We start from the raw sequence: 21,167 nt of genomic DNA, 5'->3' as shown, positions 1-21,167 counted from the left end.
CGGTTTCCAACGATTTTACGCCTAGTCATGAGGATTTATCCTTGTCCTCTTTCTCAAATTTCTTACGATGCAGTACATCTTTTATCAGAGCTTCTATATAATTTCGGTTAGCGTTTAAATCATTGTTGAACAATTTGTTGCCCTTGTTACGCTTGTTACCCTTGTGTCCTGACCCTTTGTGAGAGTTAGGCGGAGGGGCATGTCGGCTAGGTTGATCTCTACAGGACCTGTTAGATTGGGGACGTTCATCGTAGCTATTGTTACGGCGGTGGTTGTCGGGGTGGTGGTTACTTGGTAGCCACCCCCTTTGATCGTCCTCTTTTACAGCATATGTCCCTGATGCAGCCCGTTCTAATTCGAGTGATGGTTCCCGCCTAAGCTCGAAAGTCGAGGTGTCCGGGCTCTTAGCCCGGCTTGCTTTTGATGCTTCAAAAGCGGTGCTTGCCAGCTCTCGGAGCGTCGAGTTTGGCAACCCGACGTGGGCAGTAGGGCCCAAGTAGTTAATGAAGTTGGGAGACATGTTTGACAGAAAAAGTTGTTTGAACGGTAATAGGTCTTCCATTCCTGTTTCAGTGAGCATGCCAAAGTAAGCTGAACGAAGCCGGTGATAGTAGGCTTGTGGGTGTTCATTTCGAGCTTGTCTGATATTGTTAGCCAACGAACTATCGTGTTTGCGAGTCGCAGAACCACTGAATTCTATTTTCAAAACCGTGGCAAGTTTAGCATAGTCGTTTTGCACGTGTTGCTCTTGTAGACGGATGAACCTTGTCACGTCTCTGTTGGACGTTCGCTTCAAAAGATAGAGCCTGTCTGCATTCGTAGCGTTTGGGTAGCCATCCAAGGCGTCGTCTATGTCTGCTAAGAATGTCTGTGTCGTTTGGCTTTCCCGGAACGGGGTCGAAGAGGCGGAAGTTTGACGATTTTGTCAAGGCGATCCCCGCCAAGTGCGCGGGGAGCATCTGCACTCTCCCGTGGAGAATTGTGGGCCGAGAGGCCAAGAGGAAAAGTCAAGCTGTGGTTGTGTTGGCGAGGAGGCCCCAATTCACTGTGGGCCGAATGGCCAAGAGAAAGAGGCTGAAATCTCCTGTCATCTACATTCCCTCGTTCTCTTAGCTCCGGATGTGAGCTAGGTTGCTTGGTTTGGTTGTCCCACGATAGCGCGTGACTGTTCTGGATTTCCTCCAGATGATACCTAAGGGTGGTGTTATGCTGCATCGCAGAGTCCACCTGGGAGTTGAGGGTGTTTATTTTCGACACGTAGGTGTCGCCCTTTTTTCGCTCGGCCTCATACTTATCTGTCATGGTTTGCAGGGAGAGGTCGCGAGTGTGGAGTGAGAGATCCAGTGATGCGATGTCCTCCTTTTGTTTAGAGGTCACATTTTCCAACTTTCTCACCTGGTCTTTCTCATCCTTCATTAAATCAGCGACTTCAATGAGTTCTGCTGTTTTGTCCTCCAACTTGGTCATTGTGTTCATTAACTGATCGTCTTTGGTCTGCAGCTTTTGGAATAGAGCATTATTGCTTTGAGTGGTTTCATTCACAACCGTTTGTAGGGCATCAATTTGCTCGCCCCGTTTTCTAACTAGCTCGTCCGATTCATCTAGTTTCGCGTGGACTTCATCGTATTTAGTTTTGGCTAAACCGAGTTGTTCTTTTAGAATACGGACTTGGTCAAGAGTTTGTTCGCGTTCTTTGTTATAAGTGTTAGACAGATCTTCCAATTTATCTGTTCTCACACACAGTTCCTCAGCTAGCAGTAGCTTATCTTTTTCGGCTTTCGATGCCAGCTCCCTGGTTCTCTCCACCTGTACCTTGAACTCCCCAGCTTCCTGCTCGTGCCTCTGCTGGGCACTGAGGTACTGGTGCACTGTCCATCTCTGCTGGTGGGCATAGTTGAGGGCTAAACTGGAGAGAACCTTCACAAGGCCTCCGCCTGATGGTCTATATTGAAGAGCGTCTGTCGCAATGTCTGCATTTTTCTCGCTTATGGCATTGAAATCTAACATTTTCAGCCCCTCGGCATAGTTAGGATTTGCATCGTTGCTGAGGTCCGCGATCAATCTTTCCGTGGGTGAAGGTCCACTGATTAGAGGGGAAATGGGTGGAAACCCATCTGATGGATTGCTCATTATTATGATTGTCAGTTATTTCAATTTACGTAATGTTTGGGGTTTTTAGTTGGAGGCTGCAAACACGATTTAACTCAGTTTGTAAACGTCAGTGAATCATCAAGACTGGGTCAGTCATGTGAGTTGGTTATTACTGAACTTGCCAAAACAGGTTTAATTGATTAAATCGATTTTAATGATAAATCTAACCTGTATCGGCTATTTGGGAATTTTAATTTTAATTCACCTGAAAGAGTTGCTATCTCTAAGTTAACGTTGAAAAGTTTAACTATGTCTCATTGGTTAGTACACATTAGTTTGCGTATTATTCCAATAACCAACCTGGACGGTAGTGTAGCAATTTAATGTATATTAAATTGAACGAGACAATGATATCCAATCAGTTGAGACTGGTTAGATATCGTACAGCATAACCTGAATTATTTAAAAATAATTACTGGTGATTCTTCACCACCGGAGGTCACTGTTAACACAAGCTAAAATCGACAGGGTACCAGTGAAAATAGAATTTTACAAAACTGTTAAAAAGTCTACCTAAACACCATTAAGCTGGTAAAACAGCTTTAATCTATTAATCAATTTGAATGATTAGTCAACCCCGTATAGGCTAAAGGAATTAGCTTTAATTAACCTGAAATAGTTGCTATATCTAAGTTAACGTGGAACAGTTTAACCATGTCTCATTGGTTATGGCACATTCGTGTGTGTATTATTCCCATAACCAACCATAGTGTACCAACCATAACCAGGTAGTGTAGCAATTTAATGTATATTAAATTGAACGAGACAATGATATCCAATCTGTTGAGACTGGTTAGATATCGTACAGCGTAACCTGACTTATTTCACGAAAAATGACTGGCGTTTCTTCGCCAGAGGTTACGGATAGCCCAAGCTGAGATCTCACAGGATTCCCGTCTAACGCGGGAATTCACTATGAACAAAGAGGAAAACAAAAATGGCTGCTCCCCTTTGTTAGCTTAGCATCTGGCGCAATGCTTAGCTTTCCTTGTGCGGGTTTTCCCCCTCGCCGCACAAGGGATGTTCCCTCCAACAAGGGACAGGTTTACTTGGTGACGTCTCACGTTCAACCCTTAACCTCTCCCCGTTACCCAACGCGAGAGGTAGAGAGATAATAACTTCGCTTCGGTCAAACGAATATATCTACTCTAATTTCCGTAATGGCTGGCTCATATGTCCTCTGCTCTAGGAATTACTTATGACCGAGTCAGATCACTCCTGAAAGCGATCGACAGAAATAACACTACGTTAGGCCCAACTAGTATTATTTCTCAGAATGCCTGCATCGGCTGGTACATATGCCCTAGCTCGTAGCATTCGGTAGACCCCCCCTTCACACTGGCTTTGGTCAGATATACAACAGGGGTCGTTCTCTCCCGACCAGTATCTGGGTGAAATGGAACGACACACACACTTCTCTCCCGCACTAGTCCTGCCTATAGCTATTAATGGAATGTATATATATTGCTACACAATTGATATGGAATAACACAACAGTGCGGCCTAGTCCTATCTTAGACGCCTCACACGGGGCGCCATATGTCGTGACGTTGTATTAGTTAATGTGACGACTGCTGCTCATCGAATGATTAACGGTTTATAATTGCGTGATTAAATGAATTAAGCAATGAATCAAGCAATTATTAACTCATTAACCTGGGGCACCATGGGAACATTGTTTTGATTGAGTTTCTATTTCCCAAATTAACTCAAAGGATATCAAAATATCGATTACAACAGTCGCTAAATTAATCAATTTCCTCTACAGTCTCATAATCTGAACGTCGTACAATCCGGGAATCTGCACGGACCCGGGCTTTACCACTGAATTTACCACACCAATCTTAGTTGATTATTTATTTACTAGCAAGCTAAAATGATGATAAAAATACACATACACAAAACACAGTCTAGCTATTGATTAGGACTTAGTATAACGGGCCAACACACTATGGCGCTTGTTACCCAAAATGGGGATTTTAAAGAGAGAGAAACAAAGGAAGTACACGAGAGAAATATACATTTAGGTTCATTTGTCAGCCATGCTTATTTAACTAGCCTTGCCCCGAACTGCCGCTCTTATGGGTCAGAATATAATGATGTAATTACGTGTTGGAGGTCTCAGGTGGGAAGCTCCGCGTGGGTCGTTTAGGCTTCTAAATTACGCACTTCTCCGGCGCAACTCTCTGGTTGTCCTCACGATGTCAGTGTCCTTCTTGGCTAAATGGTCTGATCCCTCACCCTTGATCTGAAAGGGGTCTTCTGAGGACAGACAGCTCTGTAGCTCAGAGCTCACAGCTTCGGCCCGAACAGGGTCGATACCACGATTCAATGGAGAGTGGAGGCTGGGTGGTTCGGCTTGAATTCACCCGCTTAGACACAGCTACTCGTCCGTAGCTCGTGTAGAAAAATATTTCTTTGTCTTCAACCTTGTGTTTCGTTTTGGGGTTCGTCGACTTTGTTAGACCTTAGCTGCAGCTTGGGGTCAATAGTCTCCTATGTTAATTCTTCACTCTCCTGTCTTATACCCTCGGGTCAGAAGTGGGTGTAACCGCCTTTAGGGCAATTCTCTGGGCGGACCAAGTAAAGGGGGCAAGGCTTTGGCTCTAGAAAATATCCAATTTTAGACACTAACTTCACATTTCATCTTTACCAAAACATTCTGTTTGATTTGGATATTTTCCAAACAGCGTACAATGTATAAACATCAGGCATATACTGGGAAAACTCTTAAAGGTACAATGTTTTCATAATAACGTCATCTCTTAACCTTTAAAAACAAATACAAAAGTTACATACATTTTAATATTTCACTTTTCGTCATAACCACCATTGTGGCTGACGGAAACCATTGTTCCAAAGTCCCTTTATTGCATGTTTAATGTTCTGAGGCCAGTTCTCCATTGTTAGGACAAAGGAATTTCTCTGTGGCCTAAGTTTTATTATGGGCGTGAGGTGTCATAAAACCCCCACATCTTCAGACCCCTAGATCTCTCCTCCTCTGTTGGGGGTTTGGGAGATAATCTGTAGGGTGGTGGTCTCCTGTACCCTGACCTGATCAGGACAGTCATGACAGTGCTCAGTCACCAAAACAAGCCATACAGATACCCGCCATGTTGTGGAGTCAACAAAAGTCAGAAATAGCATTATAAATATTCACTTACCTTTGATCTTCATCGGAATGCACTCCCAGGAATCCCAGTTCCACAATAAATGTTAGTTTTGTTTCGATAAAGTCCATATTTATGTCCAAATACCTCCTTTTTGTTTGTGCGTTCAGTTCACTATTCCAAATGCAGAAGGCGCATGCACAAGGCCAGACGAAAAGTCAAAAAAGTTAATAATATTTCAACCGGACAATTCCTGTCTTCAGAAATGAAAAGGAACTCAGCTCGCTCTCACGGCCGCGCGCATGACTGAGCTCATGCCAATTTTTCCAGACACCTGATTCCAATAGCTCTATTCTCTCCCCATTCACAGTAGAAGCCTGAAACAACGTTCTAAAGACTGTTGACATCTAGTGGATGCCTTAGGAAGTGCAATATGCCCCCACAGAGACTGTGGATAGGCATTGGATAGGCAATCACTTGAAAAACTACAAACCTCAGATTTCCCACTTCCTGGTTGGATTTTTCTCAGGTTTTCGCCTGCCATATGAGTTCTGTTATACTCACAGACATCATTCAAACAGCTTTAGAAACTTCAGAGTGTTTTCTATCCAAATCTACTAATAATATGCATATCTGTTGAGATTTCTAGCTCACTGAGGAAAAAAAATATATATAAATAGATAAAAGAGAATTAAATGGGGAACGAGTGATTTCTTTAAGTTTCTTAGATGCTCAGATATGTTACGTTATGTGCGCATGCGCAGCTTCACTAGAGACTTAAATGACAGCACCTGGTAATCACTTCACCGTAGACAATCATCAGGAGCACACAGCCCGTTGGTATGTAACTGCGAACTACTCAGTCTAGCATTGATGTTTAAGTCACTTATATGTTTGTGCACTGAACGTTTACCTCACTGTGTCGGTGTTAGTTGGCCGGGAGTAACTTGTAGCTCGCTGGGTGCGGTAGCTCAGCGAACCAGATGCTATATAGCATTAGGCTATTATTATCAGCCATTTGCATTGTGCTGATTTGTTCGGAGCACTCTGCTGGTTTCTGGTGGCGATGGTGATAGCGGTGGTTTGGTTCGGTGATCCATGGTGGAGTGCCGCATTATGTTGCGTTTGTGTGTAAATCCTTTGGATGAGGCATGTGGTGGCATGGGTTCTGTGTCCTGTGACAGCGTCCATAGCAACCTGTGACGGCAGAGTCACTGTGCGCATGCTCCTCTGGCGCTGGGCATTCTGGGTGATGTAGTCGGTGCTGTTTTAAGCCAGATTCGCCACATCTTTGATGGTGTTGCAGGCTTATTTGATTTATTATTTACATTATTATTATATTACTTGAATAATATATCTGAATAATATATTGTCATTACTTGTTTGTTGTATTTCAGGTTTATGACCTGTGGTCATTTGATTTAAAATAAAATTAAGGACAAAACACGAGTCATGACATTGTGTGCTTCCTGGTGAGCCTTTTCGGAGGGCTAAATAACGAAAATCCGAACAATATCCTAGCTTCTGGGCCTGAGTAGCAGGCAGTTTACTCTGGGCACGCTTTTCATCCGGACGTAAAAATACTGCCCCCTACCCCAAACAAGTTAACCCATAAAAGCCTTCCATATTTAACCTATAAAAGACCAACCTACTATATAAACCTTTTAAACCTGCTATATCCATGTTTATGCTGCATCTTTGTAGTTTTATGATAAGGTGTGTACACATGAACCTGATATGAACATATTAAATGAAAATAGCATGACTGTGTTACTCATTTACCCTTTATAAGAGATGTAATGGACACTCAGGTGATTTGAATGGCAAGATTTCTGTTAACCATAGCGTTCTATAATTCTGTGACCTATTATGACTTATACAGGAAGCGTATGACAATGTGTCTGTGGACGTGGAGCTGTCCCGGCGTGAGGGCTGGTACTTTGGGGCCAAGCTGGTTCGCGGCGCCTACATGTACCAGGAGAGGAGCAGAGCGAAGGAAATCGGTTATGAGGACCCAATCAACCCAGATTACGAGGCCACCAATAGAATGTACCACAAGTAAGGCCCCTAATGTGCTCCGGTGTGAAGTTGCCCCTAGGTACAGATCTAGGATCAGCTTCCCACCCCCAATCTTAACCTTTAGTGTGGAAAATGCTAAACTGACCTAAGATCAACTTCACCCTACTCCCAGTGGCGTTCTGTGTGACTTCAGTGACTTGGTATTTACTTGTTTGAGTAGGGATATGCATTATGTGATGAAGTCATTATATCAGATCACTGGATTAGCTGAAGTTCATTGTCTCTTCCCTGATCCTCTGAAGGTGTTTAGAGTTTGTGTTGGAGGAGATCGACCACAACAGAAAGGCTAATGTCATGGTGGCGTCACACAACGAGGACACTGTCAAATTCACCCTGGAAAAGTAAGGCCAGCCTCTGGGCTTTTTTCAATCAAGAGGCAGTTAGACTTGTTTAGGGTACGGCATGCATCAGCTAGTAAATTCGTACATACATTTTGTTACACAAAACACCAAACCAATAGTGACACAACTTCATAGAAAGCAAATGTATTATATAAATGCTTACATCAGTGAGGTGATGTTTATTATTGAGCAGTGTTATGTTTTTGCAACCCATCTGTGTTGTTTTGGCAGGATGAACGAGATGGGTCTGTCCCCCACTGAGAAAAAGGTTTATTTTGGACAGCTGCTCGGCATGTGTGACCAGATAAGCTTCCCTCTAGGTACAATAATATCAACACGGTACTGTAGATTGTTGCTACATAGTCAATGGGTTTCTTGGAGATCAAGATTTATTGATTGGCATTTTGGTTAGGAATCTTCTGAGAAAAATCTTCAGAGAGCTCTTGAAGGCAAGCCGCCTCCTTCAGGCCTCCATACCACAGACTCAACTATAGATGACTGCGAAACAAACAACTTCAGGGTCTCACTCAGTCACCTTATACCATACCATAGCTCTCCTTACACATTTGGTTGTTATATATAATATTGCTTTCTATTGTTTTGCAAAATTAGTTTAGAAACTAAAACGTTTAGACAAAAATAACTAATGTTTTTTGTGCTTGTGTGAAACATATTGCCTGTTGTTGTAGCTTCTTCAGTCATGTAACATGTTTCACACTCCCTCTCCGTCTCTGTCTCTGAGAATAGGCCAGGCTGGATTCCCAGTGTACAAGTACGTCCCCTACGGCCCAGTCAATGAGGTCATCCCCTACCTGTCACGCCGTGCCCTGGAAAACAGGGGCTTCATGAAGGGATCCCAGAGGGAGCGCAGCCTGCTGTGGAAGGAGCTCAAACGCAGGCTGCTCAATGGACAGATCCTCTACAAGCCTGTGTACTGACTGTCTGGCACACCAGCACTCTGCCCCTTTAAAACATTCCAGTGTCTTAACTGAACCTGCCCCAGTCACAATGGAGGAACCCTAACTGCCACTTAAATGGAATTTTCACATAGTCATGCACTAATGTCAATGGGAGACTAAAGTGAAAATTTGACTTGCAGTAAATGGAAGTTAGGGTTTACCCCTGTGGCTTTAGAATGTACTGTAAGTAGGTGTGTCTAGTACTGAGATATGATCTTAATGCCAAGTGACCCTCTACCTACCTTTTGCTCTATTTATTGCTGTTGAAAGTGTCCTTATTATATACGATGATCCTTATCCACTGCTTTTGTCATGGTCCAGTGGCTTGCGAAAGTATTCACCCCCTTGGCATTTTTCCTATTTTGTTGCCTTATAACCTGGAATTAAAATAGATTTTTTTTTTTGGGGGGGGGGAGGGTTGTATCATTTGATTTACACAACATGCCTACCACTTTGAAGATTCAAAAAAATATAAATATTGTGAAACAAGAAATATTACAAAAAAACTGAAAACTTGAGCGTGCATAACTATTCACCCCCCCAAAGTCAATACTTTGTAGAGCCACATTTTGCAGCAATTACAGCTGCAAGTCTCAAGGGGTATGTCTCTATAAGCTTGGCACATCTAGCCACTGGGATTTTTGCCCATTCTTCAAGGCCAAACTGCTCCAGCTCCTTCAAGTTGGATGAGTTCCACTGGTGTACAGCAATCTTTAAGTCATACTACAGATTCTCAATTGGATTGAGGTCTGGGCTTTGACTAGGCCATTCCAAGACATTTCAATGTTTCCCTTTAAACCACTTGAGTGTTGCTTTATCAGTATGCGTAGGGTCATTGTCCTGCTGGTAGGTGAATCTATGTCCCAGTCTCAAATCTCTTGAAGACTGAAACAGGTTTCCCTCAATAATTTCCCTGTATTTAGCGCCATCCATCATTCCTTCAATTCTGACCAGTTTCCCAGTCCCTGCCGATGAAAAACACCCCCACAGCATGAAGCTGCCACCACCATGCTTCACTGTGGGGATGTTCTTCTTGGGGCAATGAGAGGTGTTTTGCGCCAGACATAGCGTTTTCCTTGATGGCCAAAAAGCTCAATTTTAGTCTGATCTAACCAGAGTACCTCCTTCTATTTGTTTGGGGAGTCTCCCACGTGCCTTTTGGCGAACACCAAATATGTTTGCATATTTTTTTCTTTAAGCAATGTTTTTTTTCTGGCCACTCTTCTGTAAAGCCCAGCTCTGTGGCGTGTACGGCTTAAAGTGGTCCTATGGACAGACACTCCAATCTCCGCTGTGGAGCTTTGCAGCTTCTTCAGTGTTATCTTTGGTCTCTTTGTTGCCTCTCTGATTAATGCCCTCCTTGCCTGGTCTGTGAGTTTTGGTGGGCAGACCTCTCTTGGCAGGTTTGTTGTGGTGCCATATTCTTTCCATTTTTTTAATAATGGATTTAATGGTGCTCCGTGGGATGTTCAAAGTTATTTTTATAACCCAACCCTGATCTGTACTTGACAACTTTGTCCCTGACCTGTTTGGAGAGCTCCTTGGTCTTCATAGTGCTGCTTAGTGGTGTTGCAGACTCTGGGGCCTTTCAGAACAGGTGTAAATATACTGAGATCATGTGACAAATCATGTGACACTTAGATTGCACACAGGTGGACTTTATTTAACTAATGTTACTTCTGAAGGTAATTGGTTGCACCAGATTTTATTTAGGGGCTTCATAGCAAAGGGGTGAATACATATGCACACCCCACTTTTCCGTTTTAGATTTTTTGTATTCATTTCACACTATTTTTCTGTATGTCCATTACATGAAATCCAAATAAAAATCAAGTTAGATTACAGGTTGTAATGCAACAAAATAGGAAAAAATGCCAAGGGGGGTGAATACTTTTGCAAGGCACTGTATTCGGTGGTATTTTTTTATGTAAATAACTTATTGAGTGGTCATATCAGTTTAACTGTAAATTGATTAAACTATATTTGACTAGATTTTTTTCTGGATTTATTTAGGCTCTTTAATGTGTCCATTGTCTTTGTGTGTTTCATGTCATGTTTAGAAACAGTTTGCTTTGTCAAAGTAGAGTTGTCTGTTTAGAGATTCTCTGGTACTTACAGTATGTACATGGTCCTGTGTGGCTCAGTTGGTAGAGCATGCCGCTTGCAACGCCAGGGTTGTGGGTTTGATTCCCATGGAGGACAAGTATGACAAATGTATCCACTCACAACTGTAAGTTGCTCTGGATAAGAGTGTCTGCCAAATTACGTATGTATTATTTTTAGCCAGTAGTTCTGAAAGTAGTGCACACGAGTTAATAGTGGCCCCTGAAAATTGTATACTGCGTCAGATGCAGTGCATTCGGAAAGTACTCAGACCCCTTCCCCTTTTCCACATTTTGTTATGTTACAGCTTTATTCTAATTCCAAAAAGTTTTGGGACACTAAAGTCCATGGAGAATAAGGCCACCTCCTCCCAGCTGCCCACTGCACTGAGGATAGGAAACACTCACCACGGATTAAATCCACAATAATTGAGAATTTCAATAAGCATTTCTCTACGGCTGGCAATGCATTCCACCTGGCTACCCCAACCCCGGCAAACAGCTCTTCACCCCCCGCAGCAACTGGCCCATATCCAGACAGCTGATGTTCTGATAGAGATGCAAAATCTGGATCCCTACAAATCAGCTGGGCTAGACAATCTGGACCCTCTCTTCCTAAAATTAACCGCCACCATTGTTGCAACCCCTATTACTAGTTTGTTCAACCTCTTTCGTATCGTCTGAGATTCCTAAAGATTGGAAAGCTGCCGCGGTCATCCCCCTCTTCAAAGGGGGAGACACTCTAGACCCAAACTCTCACAGAACTATACCAATCCTATCCTACCCTACTTCTTAAGTTTTCGAAAGCCAAGTGAACAAACAGATAACCGACACTTTCGAATCCCACCGTACCTTTTCCGCTGTGCAATCCGGTTTCCGAGCTGGTCATGGGTGCACCTCAGCCACGCTCAAGGTCCTAAACGATATCATAACCGCCATCAATAAAAGACAGTACTGTGCAGCCGTCTTTATCGGCCTGGCCAAGGCTTTCGACTCTGTCAATCACCGTATTCTTATCGGCAGACTCAACAGCCTTGGTTTCTCTAATGACTGCCTCGCCTGGTTCACTAACTACTTCTCAGATAGAGTTCAGATAGAGTTCAGTGTGTCAAATCGAAGGGCCTGTTGTCCGGACCTCTGGCAGTCTCTATGGGGGTGCCACAGGGTTCAATTACTCGGGCTGACTCTTTTCTCTGTATATTTCAATGATGTCGCTCTTGCTGCGGGTGATTATTTGATCCACCTCTACGCAGATGACACCATTCTGTATACATCTGGCCCTTCTTTGGACACTGTTAACAAACCTCCAAACGAGCTTCAATGCCATACAACACTCCTTCCGTGACCTCCAACTGCTCTTAAATGCTAGTAAAACGAAATGCATGCTCTTCAACCGATCGCTGCCCGCACCCGCCCGCCCGACTAGCATCACTACTCTGAACGGTTCTGACATAGAATATGTGGACAACTATAAATACCTAGGTGTCTGGCAAGACTGTAAACTCTCCTTCCAGAGTCACATCAAGCATCTCCAATCCAATTAAATCTAGAATCGGCTTCCTATTTCGCAACAAAGCCTCCTTCACTCATGCTGCCAAACATACCCTCGTAAAACTGACTATCCTACCGATCCTTGACTTCGGCGATGTCATTTACAAAATAGCCGACAAAACACTAATCAGCAAATTGGCTGCAGTCTATCACAGTGCCATCTGTTTTGTCACCATTTTGCCACCACTGCAACCTATATGATCTCATTGGCTGGTCCTCGCTACATATTCGTTGCCAAACCCATTGGCTCCAGGTCATCTATAAGTCTTTGCTAGGTAAAGCTCCGCCTTATCTCACTGTTCACCATAGCAACACCCACCCGTAGCACGCGCTCCAGCAGTTATATTTCATTGGTCATCCCCAAAGCCAACACCTCCTTTGGCCGCCTTTTCTTCCAGTTCTCTGTTGCCAATGACTGGAACAAATTGCAAAAATCACTGAAGTTGGAGACTTATATCTCCCTCTCTAACTTTAAGCATCAGCTGTCAGAGCAGCTTACCGATCACTGCAGCTGTACACATCCCATCTGTAAATAGCCTATCCAACCAACTACCTACCTTATCCCGTATTTGTTTTGGTTTTTCTGTTCTTTTGCACACCAGTATTTCTACTTGCACATCCTCATCTGCAGATCTATCACTCCAGTGTTAATTGCTAAATTGTAATTACTTCGCCACTGTGGCCTATTTATTGCCTTACCTCCTTACTTCATTTGCACACACTGTATACAGATTGTTCTATTGTGTTATTGACTGTATGATTGTTTATCCCATGTGTAACTCTGTGTTGTTGTTTTGTCACACTGCTTTGCTTTATCTTGGCCAGGTCGCAGTAGTAAATGAGAACCTGTTCTCAACTGGCCTACCTGGTTAAATAAAGTACAAAATAAATAATAATAATTCTAAAACTGATTACATTTTTCACATCAATCTACACACAGTACTCCATAATGACAAAGCAAAAACAGTTTTTTAATAATTTTTGCCAATTTATACAAAATACACAAATACCTTATTTACATAAATATTCAGACCCTTTGCTATGAGACTCGAAATTGAGCTCAGGTGCATCCTGTTTCCATTGATCATCCTTGAGATGTTTGTACAACTTGATTGGATTCCATGTGTGGTAAATTCAATTGATTCGACATGATTTGGAAAGACACACCTGTCTATATAAGGTCCCACAGTTGACAGTGCATGTCAGAGCATAAACCAAGCCATGAGGTTGAAGGGATTGTCCGTAAAGCTCAGAGACAGGATTGTGTCGAGGCACAGTGGCCTCCATCATAATTAAATGGAACAAGTTTGGAACCATCAACCACCAGCTGGCTGCCCAGCCAAACTGAACAATTGGGGGAGAAGGGCCTTGGTCAGGGAGGTGACCAAGAACTCCATGGTCACTCTGACAGAGCTCCAGAGTTCCTCTGTGGAGATGGGAGAACCTTCCAGAAGGACAACCATCTCTGCAGCACTCCACCAGTCCCCCTTTTATGGTAGAGTGGCCAGACGGAAGCCACTCCTTAGTAAAAGGCACATGACAGCCCGCTTGGACTTTGCCAAAAGGCACCTAAAGGACTTTCAGACCATGAGAAACAAGATTCTCTGGTCATGTGATTTGTTCACATGTGTTCATGTGTCTGAAAACCATATGTTTTTTTTTTGTAGGGGCACTGAAGGTAGTATGATATAATGACCGAGTATTATTTAGATGTTCTCCAATTTGTTTAAGGAATAAATCATGCCAATGAGAAAAGTCCTATGCATGTTATTCTCAAGTTTTGCAATGTTTGTCGCTGATATTAGTTTGAGAGAAGGTCTATCAACATGTTATCTTAACGCAAATAGCCTTTTTTAGAAAGGGAAATATCTAATCTTTTAGGGTATTGATGAGAAGATGGAGCTCATGTATTGTCAAATGATAAGCAGTGCTTTGTTGAGTTATAATTTCAGTTCTGTCACGTCCTGACCAGTAAAGGGGCTGTTTGTTATTGTAGTTTGGTCAGAGCGTGGCAGGGGGTGTTTGTTTAGGGTGTTTCGGGGTTGTTTGGGTTATGTTCTATGTTAGTGTATTTCTATGTTATTTCTAGTTGGTCTATTTCTATGTGGTGTTTATTGGGTTGACCTTCAATTGGAGGCAGCTGCTTCTCGTTGCCTCTGATTGAAGGTCCTATTTATAGGGGTGTTTGTTCTATGGCGGTTTGTGGGTAGTTATTTCCTGGTTTAGTGTTTGTTGCACCTGACGGGACTGTTTGGAGTCGTTTGTTTTTGTATACGTGTTTATTTTGTTTTTCCTTCTTCAAATAAAAAAAGAAGATGAGTATACATTTTCCCGCTGCGTTTTGGTCCACTCCTTACGACAATCGTGACAAGTTCAGTTGTTGTTGCCTCAACTGTCATATCTGTGTGTATTGGAAATCAGATGTTAATGTAGATTGTTTATCAAATAATATGCCGTTCAGATACTGTATCACCAAACTAGTTAATGAAAAGGTGAACAATAAATGAACAATGAACAAATGAAGGTCTGTATGTAGTTGTTTTCACATTGATGTGTAAAGCATGCAATGTGTTTTTTTGTTGTTGTTGCAGGATTCATGTTACCTGTCCCGTGAATGAACAAAACACTCTGTAATACATTAACAATAACAGCACTGAAGCATTACAGAGAGGTGTCCAACCTCAGTGTCCAACTTGAGGTTTCCAACTTGATCATCTGGAGTTGGCATAATGAATGAGGTAACAATGAGTTACACATACACAGATGTTTCTAGTCTTTCCCTCCCGTTGTCTTTTGTTGATACATGTGTGTGCCAGGTGACTAGCCACTTAGTAGAGATTGTTATGTAAGTTTGGAAGTTAAAATAAGCCTGCTTATGCAAATGGTTAATGGAACCAATTAGTTGGTGAATAGAGTAAATCTCCCATAACACATGATTTTCTGACCCTACATTTTAGCTCATTCCACAAAAATGTCCAGTCTGTTAGGAACATCAAACTTTCTTTTGCATGTATTTAGGATGCTCCGGCTAGCCAATAACTATGACAATTAAAAGCAGTCTATAGACTGTGCAAACCTTGTGACTGCAAATTAGAATTCGCCCAACCATTCATGCAAAAGTGACAATGGTAGGATGCACGTGACATTGTCATCTGTGGCGTATGATGCCCCCTTGAGGTCAAAAATAACACAGGATGTCTCACACGGAAACTTACATAACCTAAGACATTTATGCAATTTGGAAAGGACATGATATGATGCCTCCACTTCTAAAAAGGAATATAAGCAGTCATTGCCAATGTTTTGGGAAGTTGTGTTGAAGGAGAAAAAGATACAAAGTTCAGATATTTTCCTATGATTTGAATAGTATCTGATGTTTTATTTTTGTTTGTTGCTCTCTAGAGTCTAGAGACCTTGGTATCTCTCCATTCCAGAAGTGATTCTAGCCTTCAGACATCGCTGTGATAACAAACAGGGCAGACACAATCTGTCTCTGGCAAACAAACACAGACTGCAGCAGATGGTAGAGACAGTATACAGAGCCATTGTTCCACTGCTGTGCAACATTACTCAATGTTCCATGGCATTCAAATCATTGTATAATAAACATTGTACTCCAACCAGCGCACCACACATGCACCTACAAAGCTTTATTATAATAGCTTCAGTGGGGTGCATGGGGACATAAACATGTAAATCAGGTTCAGTTCGATATCATCATAGAGCGACATTTAATGTGTAAGTTCACCCACAGAGAATTTAATGTGTAAGTTCACCCACAGAGAATTTAATGTGTAAGTTCACCCACAGAGAATTTAATGTGTAAGTTCACCCACAGAGAATTTAATGTGTAAGTTCACCCACAGAGAATTTAATGTATAAGTTCACCCACAGAGAATTTAATGTATAAGTTCACCCACAGAGAATTTATTGCATGCACCTGTGGTTCAAATAATTTCTCTATACTGAATCTATATTTGGTGAAGATTGGGAGTTGGTGGGTTTCAGGGGATGGACATTAAGACAGAATAAGGATGACACACAGGGCCGACAGAGTGATGTATGAGGGGTGAAATGGGTTTCCCTCCATGATTTGCAGATGTGCTAGTATTTCTTACACAACATTGTAGTGTACAGTGCATCATGTATCACAGCTGTGGAACGTGTTCTCTAGCTTTGCAGTTGGTACACACACACACATACTTCTATGGTAGATTACAAAGAACAGCACAGATGACAGTGAGAAAAAAGTGTTATGCAGATAGCGGAGTGTTGGAACACTTTTATTCTTTATTATACAACGGGTGAATAGTGACACAGAACAAATATACTGAACGGCTGGGTCGCGTCCATAGATACAGAACAAAAATATACTGAATGACTTGGTCGCGTCCATAGATACAGAACAAAAATATACTGAATGACTGGGTCGCGTCCATAGATACAGAACAAAAATATACTGAATGACTTGGTCGCGTCCATAGATACAGAACAAAAAGACTGAACGACTAGGTCGTGTCTCCAACAACCCTAGATTTGTGTCGGGACTATATTTTGTGGAAGGAAGAAAAAGTATGAATAAATTAATCAAAATAACGTTTTTAATTAAAATATGTCAATATTATTTGAATATGTTGGTAACCTTTTGTATAAAAGTGATAATGCTCTCGAAGCCGGTGTTTGGAAGATATATTGGCACGGTTTGCCGGGCCTCGACGTCATCTCGGGCCTAACAACACATGTCCCACTATATCCTCCAAACACCCGCTTCGAGGTGATTATCACTTAATTATCTCTGGTAACCTTTCTCTGGTTACAGTAGATTACTGTCAGACAGGAAGGAGGAACTGATGTATTTATCTGACAGCTTATTGAGCAGAATGAAGGTGAAGATGAAGGCCTGGCGTTCCCTCTGTGTCTCCTGCACAATATTCACATGAGCATATTCTTCATTGAGGTCCAACTAGATGTGAATTGTGATGATATAAATCATTATGCCAAGTCGTGACTGTTTGAGAGCAATGCCACTAGTACGTTAAATGTGAAGCATCCGCTTGGTGTTTCCAATCCCTACCAAATATGGTAGTGAGAGGAAGCCCAGCGGCCGGCAGTGGGAGAAGATGAAACGAGATGGATTTTGGCCGACATTCTGCAAATGTTCTAATCCATGAAACACTTGATCTCAATACAGTTTTCTGTTCCCAAAACTGTAATCTGTTACGAACAGAGTGGAGTGAAGTTTGTAGACTTTACCCTTTGCCAAAGTCAAAGGAGTGCAAAGGCTAATTGAGTTATTGCACACACACACACACACCACAGAGTAGGCGGTCCCTAAGGGAAATATGCAAATATATGCTTGAACGCACCAATAGGATCTCACTAGCTCGTGCTTGGCTCTGCCCACCTCCTTGCTTGTTCTGCCCACTATGACTCATTTGTTCCCATTTGAAAGGACGGGACAATCTTGGTTTAGATATAAGAACTTTTGGTACAGTGTTATACATTACAACCACACGATGGCAGTCAAGTCAAACCCAGCAGCTACTGGATTCAGTAGTAAACAAAAGTCACAGGATTTACCATGTTGTGTCTTGAGAGCTGAAGGGAGCGAGAGAACATTGTAATGTGAGCAAATCTGATGGAAGTATCCTGAACAGCAACAGTCAATCAGTCAAAACAGTGCATAATAGAAGGTTTCCTCTCTACTTCTGCCCTTACTTACTCAAACCAAGTGACTATTGGTGTGGCTAGCGAGTGACTGGGGCGAAGCCCACAGCCTACACATCTCAAGCAAAAATTATATATTATATTGACAAGATAGTGCAATGACTGCTCTATCAATGGAAATTCATTTCCTTAAATATGTAAGGCAGGCGGGAGGAGGCAAGAGCAGGTGGGACCATTCTAGCCAATGAGAGGGCAAATATTAAGTAGTTTTTTCAAAGTTGCCGAAATGCCACATGCTTCCACTTCAGTGAATTCGTAACAGCCTAACCATTAAACAACGTCTATTAGATCAAATAAGCCAAACGTAGCAAATTATCAATTACATTTTTTGTTGACCAAATTCGAAACTCTCCTTGACCTCCATTCAAAAATTCCTCATTTGGTGGTCTTATTTTCTTGGACAGATTTTGGGTAGAGTAAATGTAACTGGTGTGAAATGGCTAGCTACTTAGTGGGGTGCGCACTAATAGCGTTTCAATCACTGACGTCACTCGCTCTGAGCCCTTGAAGTATTTGTTCTCCTTGCTCTGCAAGGGTCGTGGCTTTTGTGGCGCGATGGGTAACGATGCTTTGAGGGTGGCTGTTGTTGATGTGTGCAGAGGGGCGAGGAGAGGGATGGAAGCGAAACTATTACATAAACCCTCTTGCTTCGTCTCTTCCTCTTTCATTTTGTGTTTTTATTTAACTAGACAAGTCAGTTAAGAAAAAAAATCTTATTTACGATGACGGCCTAACAAAAGGCAAAAGGCCTTATGCAGGGATGGGGGCTGGGATTAAAAATAAAAATAAAATATAGGACAAAACACACATCACAACGAGCGAAACCACAACACTACATAAAACGAGATCTAGAAAACACCACAGCACGGTAGCAACACATGACAACAACATGGTAGCAACATATGGCAGCAGCACAACATAGTAGCAACACAAAACATGGTACAAACATTATTGGGCACAGACAACAGCACAAAGGGCAAGAAGGTAGAAGCAACAATGCATCACGTGAAGCAGCCACAACTGTCAGTAAGAGTGTCCATGACTGAGTCTTTAAACGTTGAGATGGAGATAAAACTGTCCAGTTTTAGTGTTTTTTGCAGCTCGTTCCAGTCGCTAGCTGCAGCGAACTGAAAAGAGGAGCGACCCAGGGATGTGTGTGCTTTGGGGACCTTTAACAGAATGTGAATGGCAGAACAGGTGTTGTATGTGGAGGATGAGGGCTGCAGTAGGTATCTCAGATAAGGGGAGTGAGGCCTAAGAGGGTTTTATAAATAAGCATCAACCAGTGGGTCTTGCGACATGTAGATACTGATAACCAGTTTATAGAGGTGAATAGAGTGCAGTGATGTGTCCTATAAGGAGCATTGGTGGAAAATCTGATGACCGAATGGTAAAGAACATCTAGTCGCTCGAGAGCACCCTTACCTGCCGATATATAAATTACTTCTCTATATTCTAGCATGGGTAGGATGGTCATCTGAATCATAGTTAGTTTGTCAGCTGTGGTGAAAAAGGAGCGATTACGATAGAGGAAACCAGGTCTTGATTTAACCTTAGCCTGCAGTTGGGTTATGTGCTGAGAGAAGGACAGTGTACCATCTAGCCATACTCCCAAGCACTTGTATGAAGTCACTACCTCAAGCTCTAAACCCTCAGAGGTAGTAATCACACCTGTGGGGAGAGGGGCATTCTTCTTACCAAACCACATTACCTTTGTTTTGGAGGGGTTCAGAACAAGGTTAAGGGCAGAGAAAGCTTATTGGACACTAGGAAAACTTTGTTGTAGAGCGTTTACCACAAAATCCAGGGAGGGGCCAGCTGAGTATAAGACTATCATCTGCATATAAATGGATGAGAGAGGTTCCTGCTGCCTGAGCTATGTTGTTGAGAAGAGCGTAGGGCCTAGGATCGAGCCTTGGGGTACTCCCTTAGTGACAGGCAGTGACAGAGACAGCAGATGTTCTGATTTTATACACTGCACTCTTTGAGAGAGTTAGTTAGCAAACCAGGCTAAAGAACCCTCAGCCACACCAATACTCCTTAGCCGGCCCACAATAATGGAATGGTCTACTGTATCAAAAGCTTTGGCCAAGTCAATAAAAATAGCAGCACAACATTGCTTAGAATCAATGGCAATGTTGACATCATTTAGGACCTTTATGATTGCAGTGACACATCCATAACCTGAGCGGAAACCAGATTGCATACCAGAGAGAATACTATAGACATCAAGAAAGCCAGTCAGATGATTATTGACAATTTTTTCCAAAACTTTTGATAAACAGGTCAAAATATAAATTGGCCTATCACAGTTAGGATCAGCTTGATCACCCCCTTTAAATAAAGGATGCACCGTGGCTGCCTTCCAAGCAATGGGAACCTCCCCAGAAAGGAGAGCCCGGTTAAAAAGGTCAGAGATAGTCTTGGCGATGATATAGGCAGCAACCTTAAAGAAGAAAGGGTCTAAACCATCTGACCCAGATGTTTTTTTGGAGTCAAGTTTAAGGAGCTCCTTTAGCACCTCAGACTCAGTGACCGCCTGCAGGGAGAAACTTTATAGCGGGGCAGGGGGAAAAGGAGGGAGTAGAAACGGAGCTAGTCGCATTAGAAGAGGTGGGAGATGAGGAAATGTTGGACGGGCAAGGAGGCATGGCTGAGTCAAATAGGAATCCTGATTTAATGAAGTGGTGATTAAAGAGCTCAGCCATGTGCTCCTTATCAGAAAACAACCATATCATCAACATTAAGTGACATGGGCAGCTGTGAGGAGGAGGGTTTATTCTCCAGGTCTTTAACCGTTTTCCAGAACCTCTTGGGGTTAGACCCATATAGAGAGAACTGCTCCTTAAAGTAACTAGCTTTGGCCTTCCGGATAGCCTGAATGCACTTATTTCTCATTTGCCTGAACGAGAGCCAAAGGGAATTTTTGAGGTGGAGTAACTCTGCCAGATAACAGTCGAACCAGGGGCTGAACCTGTTTTTAATTCTAATTTTCTTTATGGGGGCGTTTGTTAACCTCTTATGGCTAGGGGGCAGTATTTTCACGGCTGGATAAAAAACGTACCCGATTTAATCTGATTATTAGTCCTGCCCAGAAACTAGAATATGCATATAATTATTAGCTTTGGAGAGAAAACACTCCACAGT

General features: G+C 42.5%; 1 protein-coding gene across 2 annotated transcripts in view; it reads left to right on the top strand.

The window, feature by feature from the left end:
- Nucleotides 1-8,935, top strand: part of LOC115159384 (proline dehydrogenase 1, mitochondrial) — a 34,599-nt gene extending 25,664 nt beyond the window's left edge. For both annotated transcript variants that reach the window (XM_029709042.1, XM_029709043.1), the window contains 4 exons: nucleotides 7,144-7,319; nucleotides 7,583-7,681; nucleotides 7,913-8,001; nucleotides 8,429-8,935. In XM_029709042.1, coding sequence (XP_029564902.1) covers nucleotides 7,144-7,319; nucleotides 7,583-7,681; nucleotides 7,913-8,001; nucleotides 8,429-8,619 — 555 coding nt within the window. In that variant the 3' untranslated portion in view covers nucleotides 8,620-8,935. The remainder of the gene's footprint in view (nucleotides 1-7,143; nucleotides 7,320-7,582; nucleotides 7,682-7,912; nucleotides 8,002-8,428) is intronic.
- Nucleotides 8,936-21,167: the final 12,232 nt, after the last annotated feature.

Source organism: Salmo trutta, chromosome 23, assembly GCF_901001165.1.
Source record: "Salmo trutta chromosome 23, fSalTru1.1, whole genome shotgun sequence".
NCBI classification, from domain to species: Eukaryota; Metazoa; Chordata; class Actinopteri; order Salmoniformes; family Salmonidae; genus Salmo; species Salmo trutta.
This window is presented reverse-complemented; position numbering and strand designations above follow the sequence as displayed.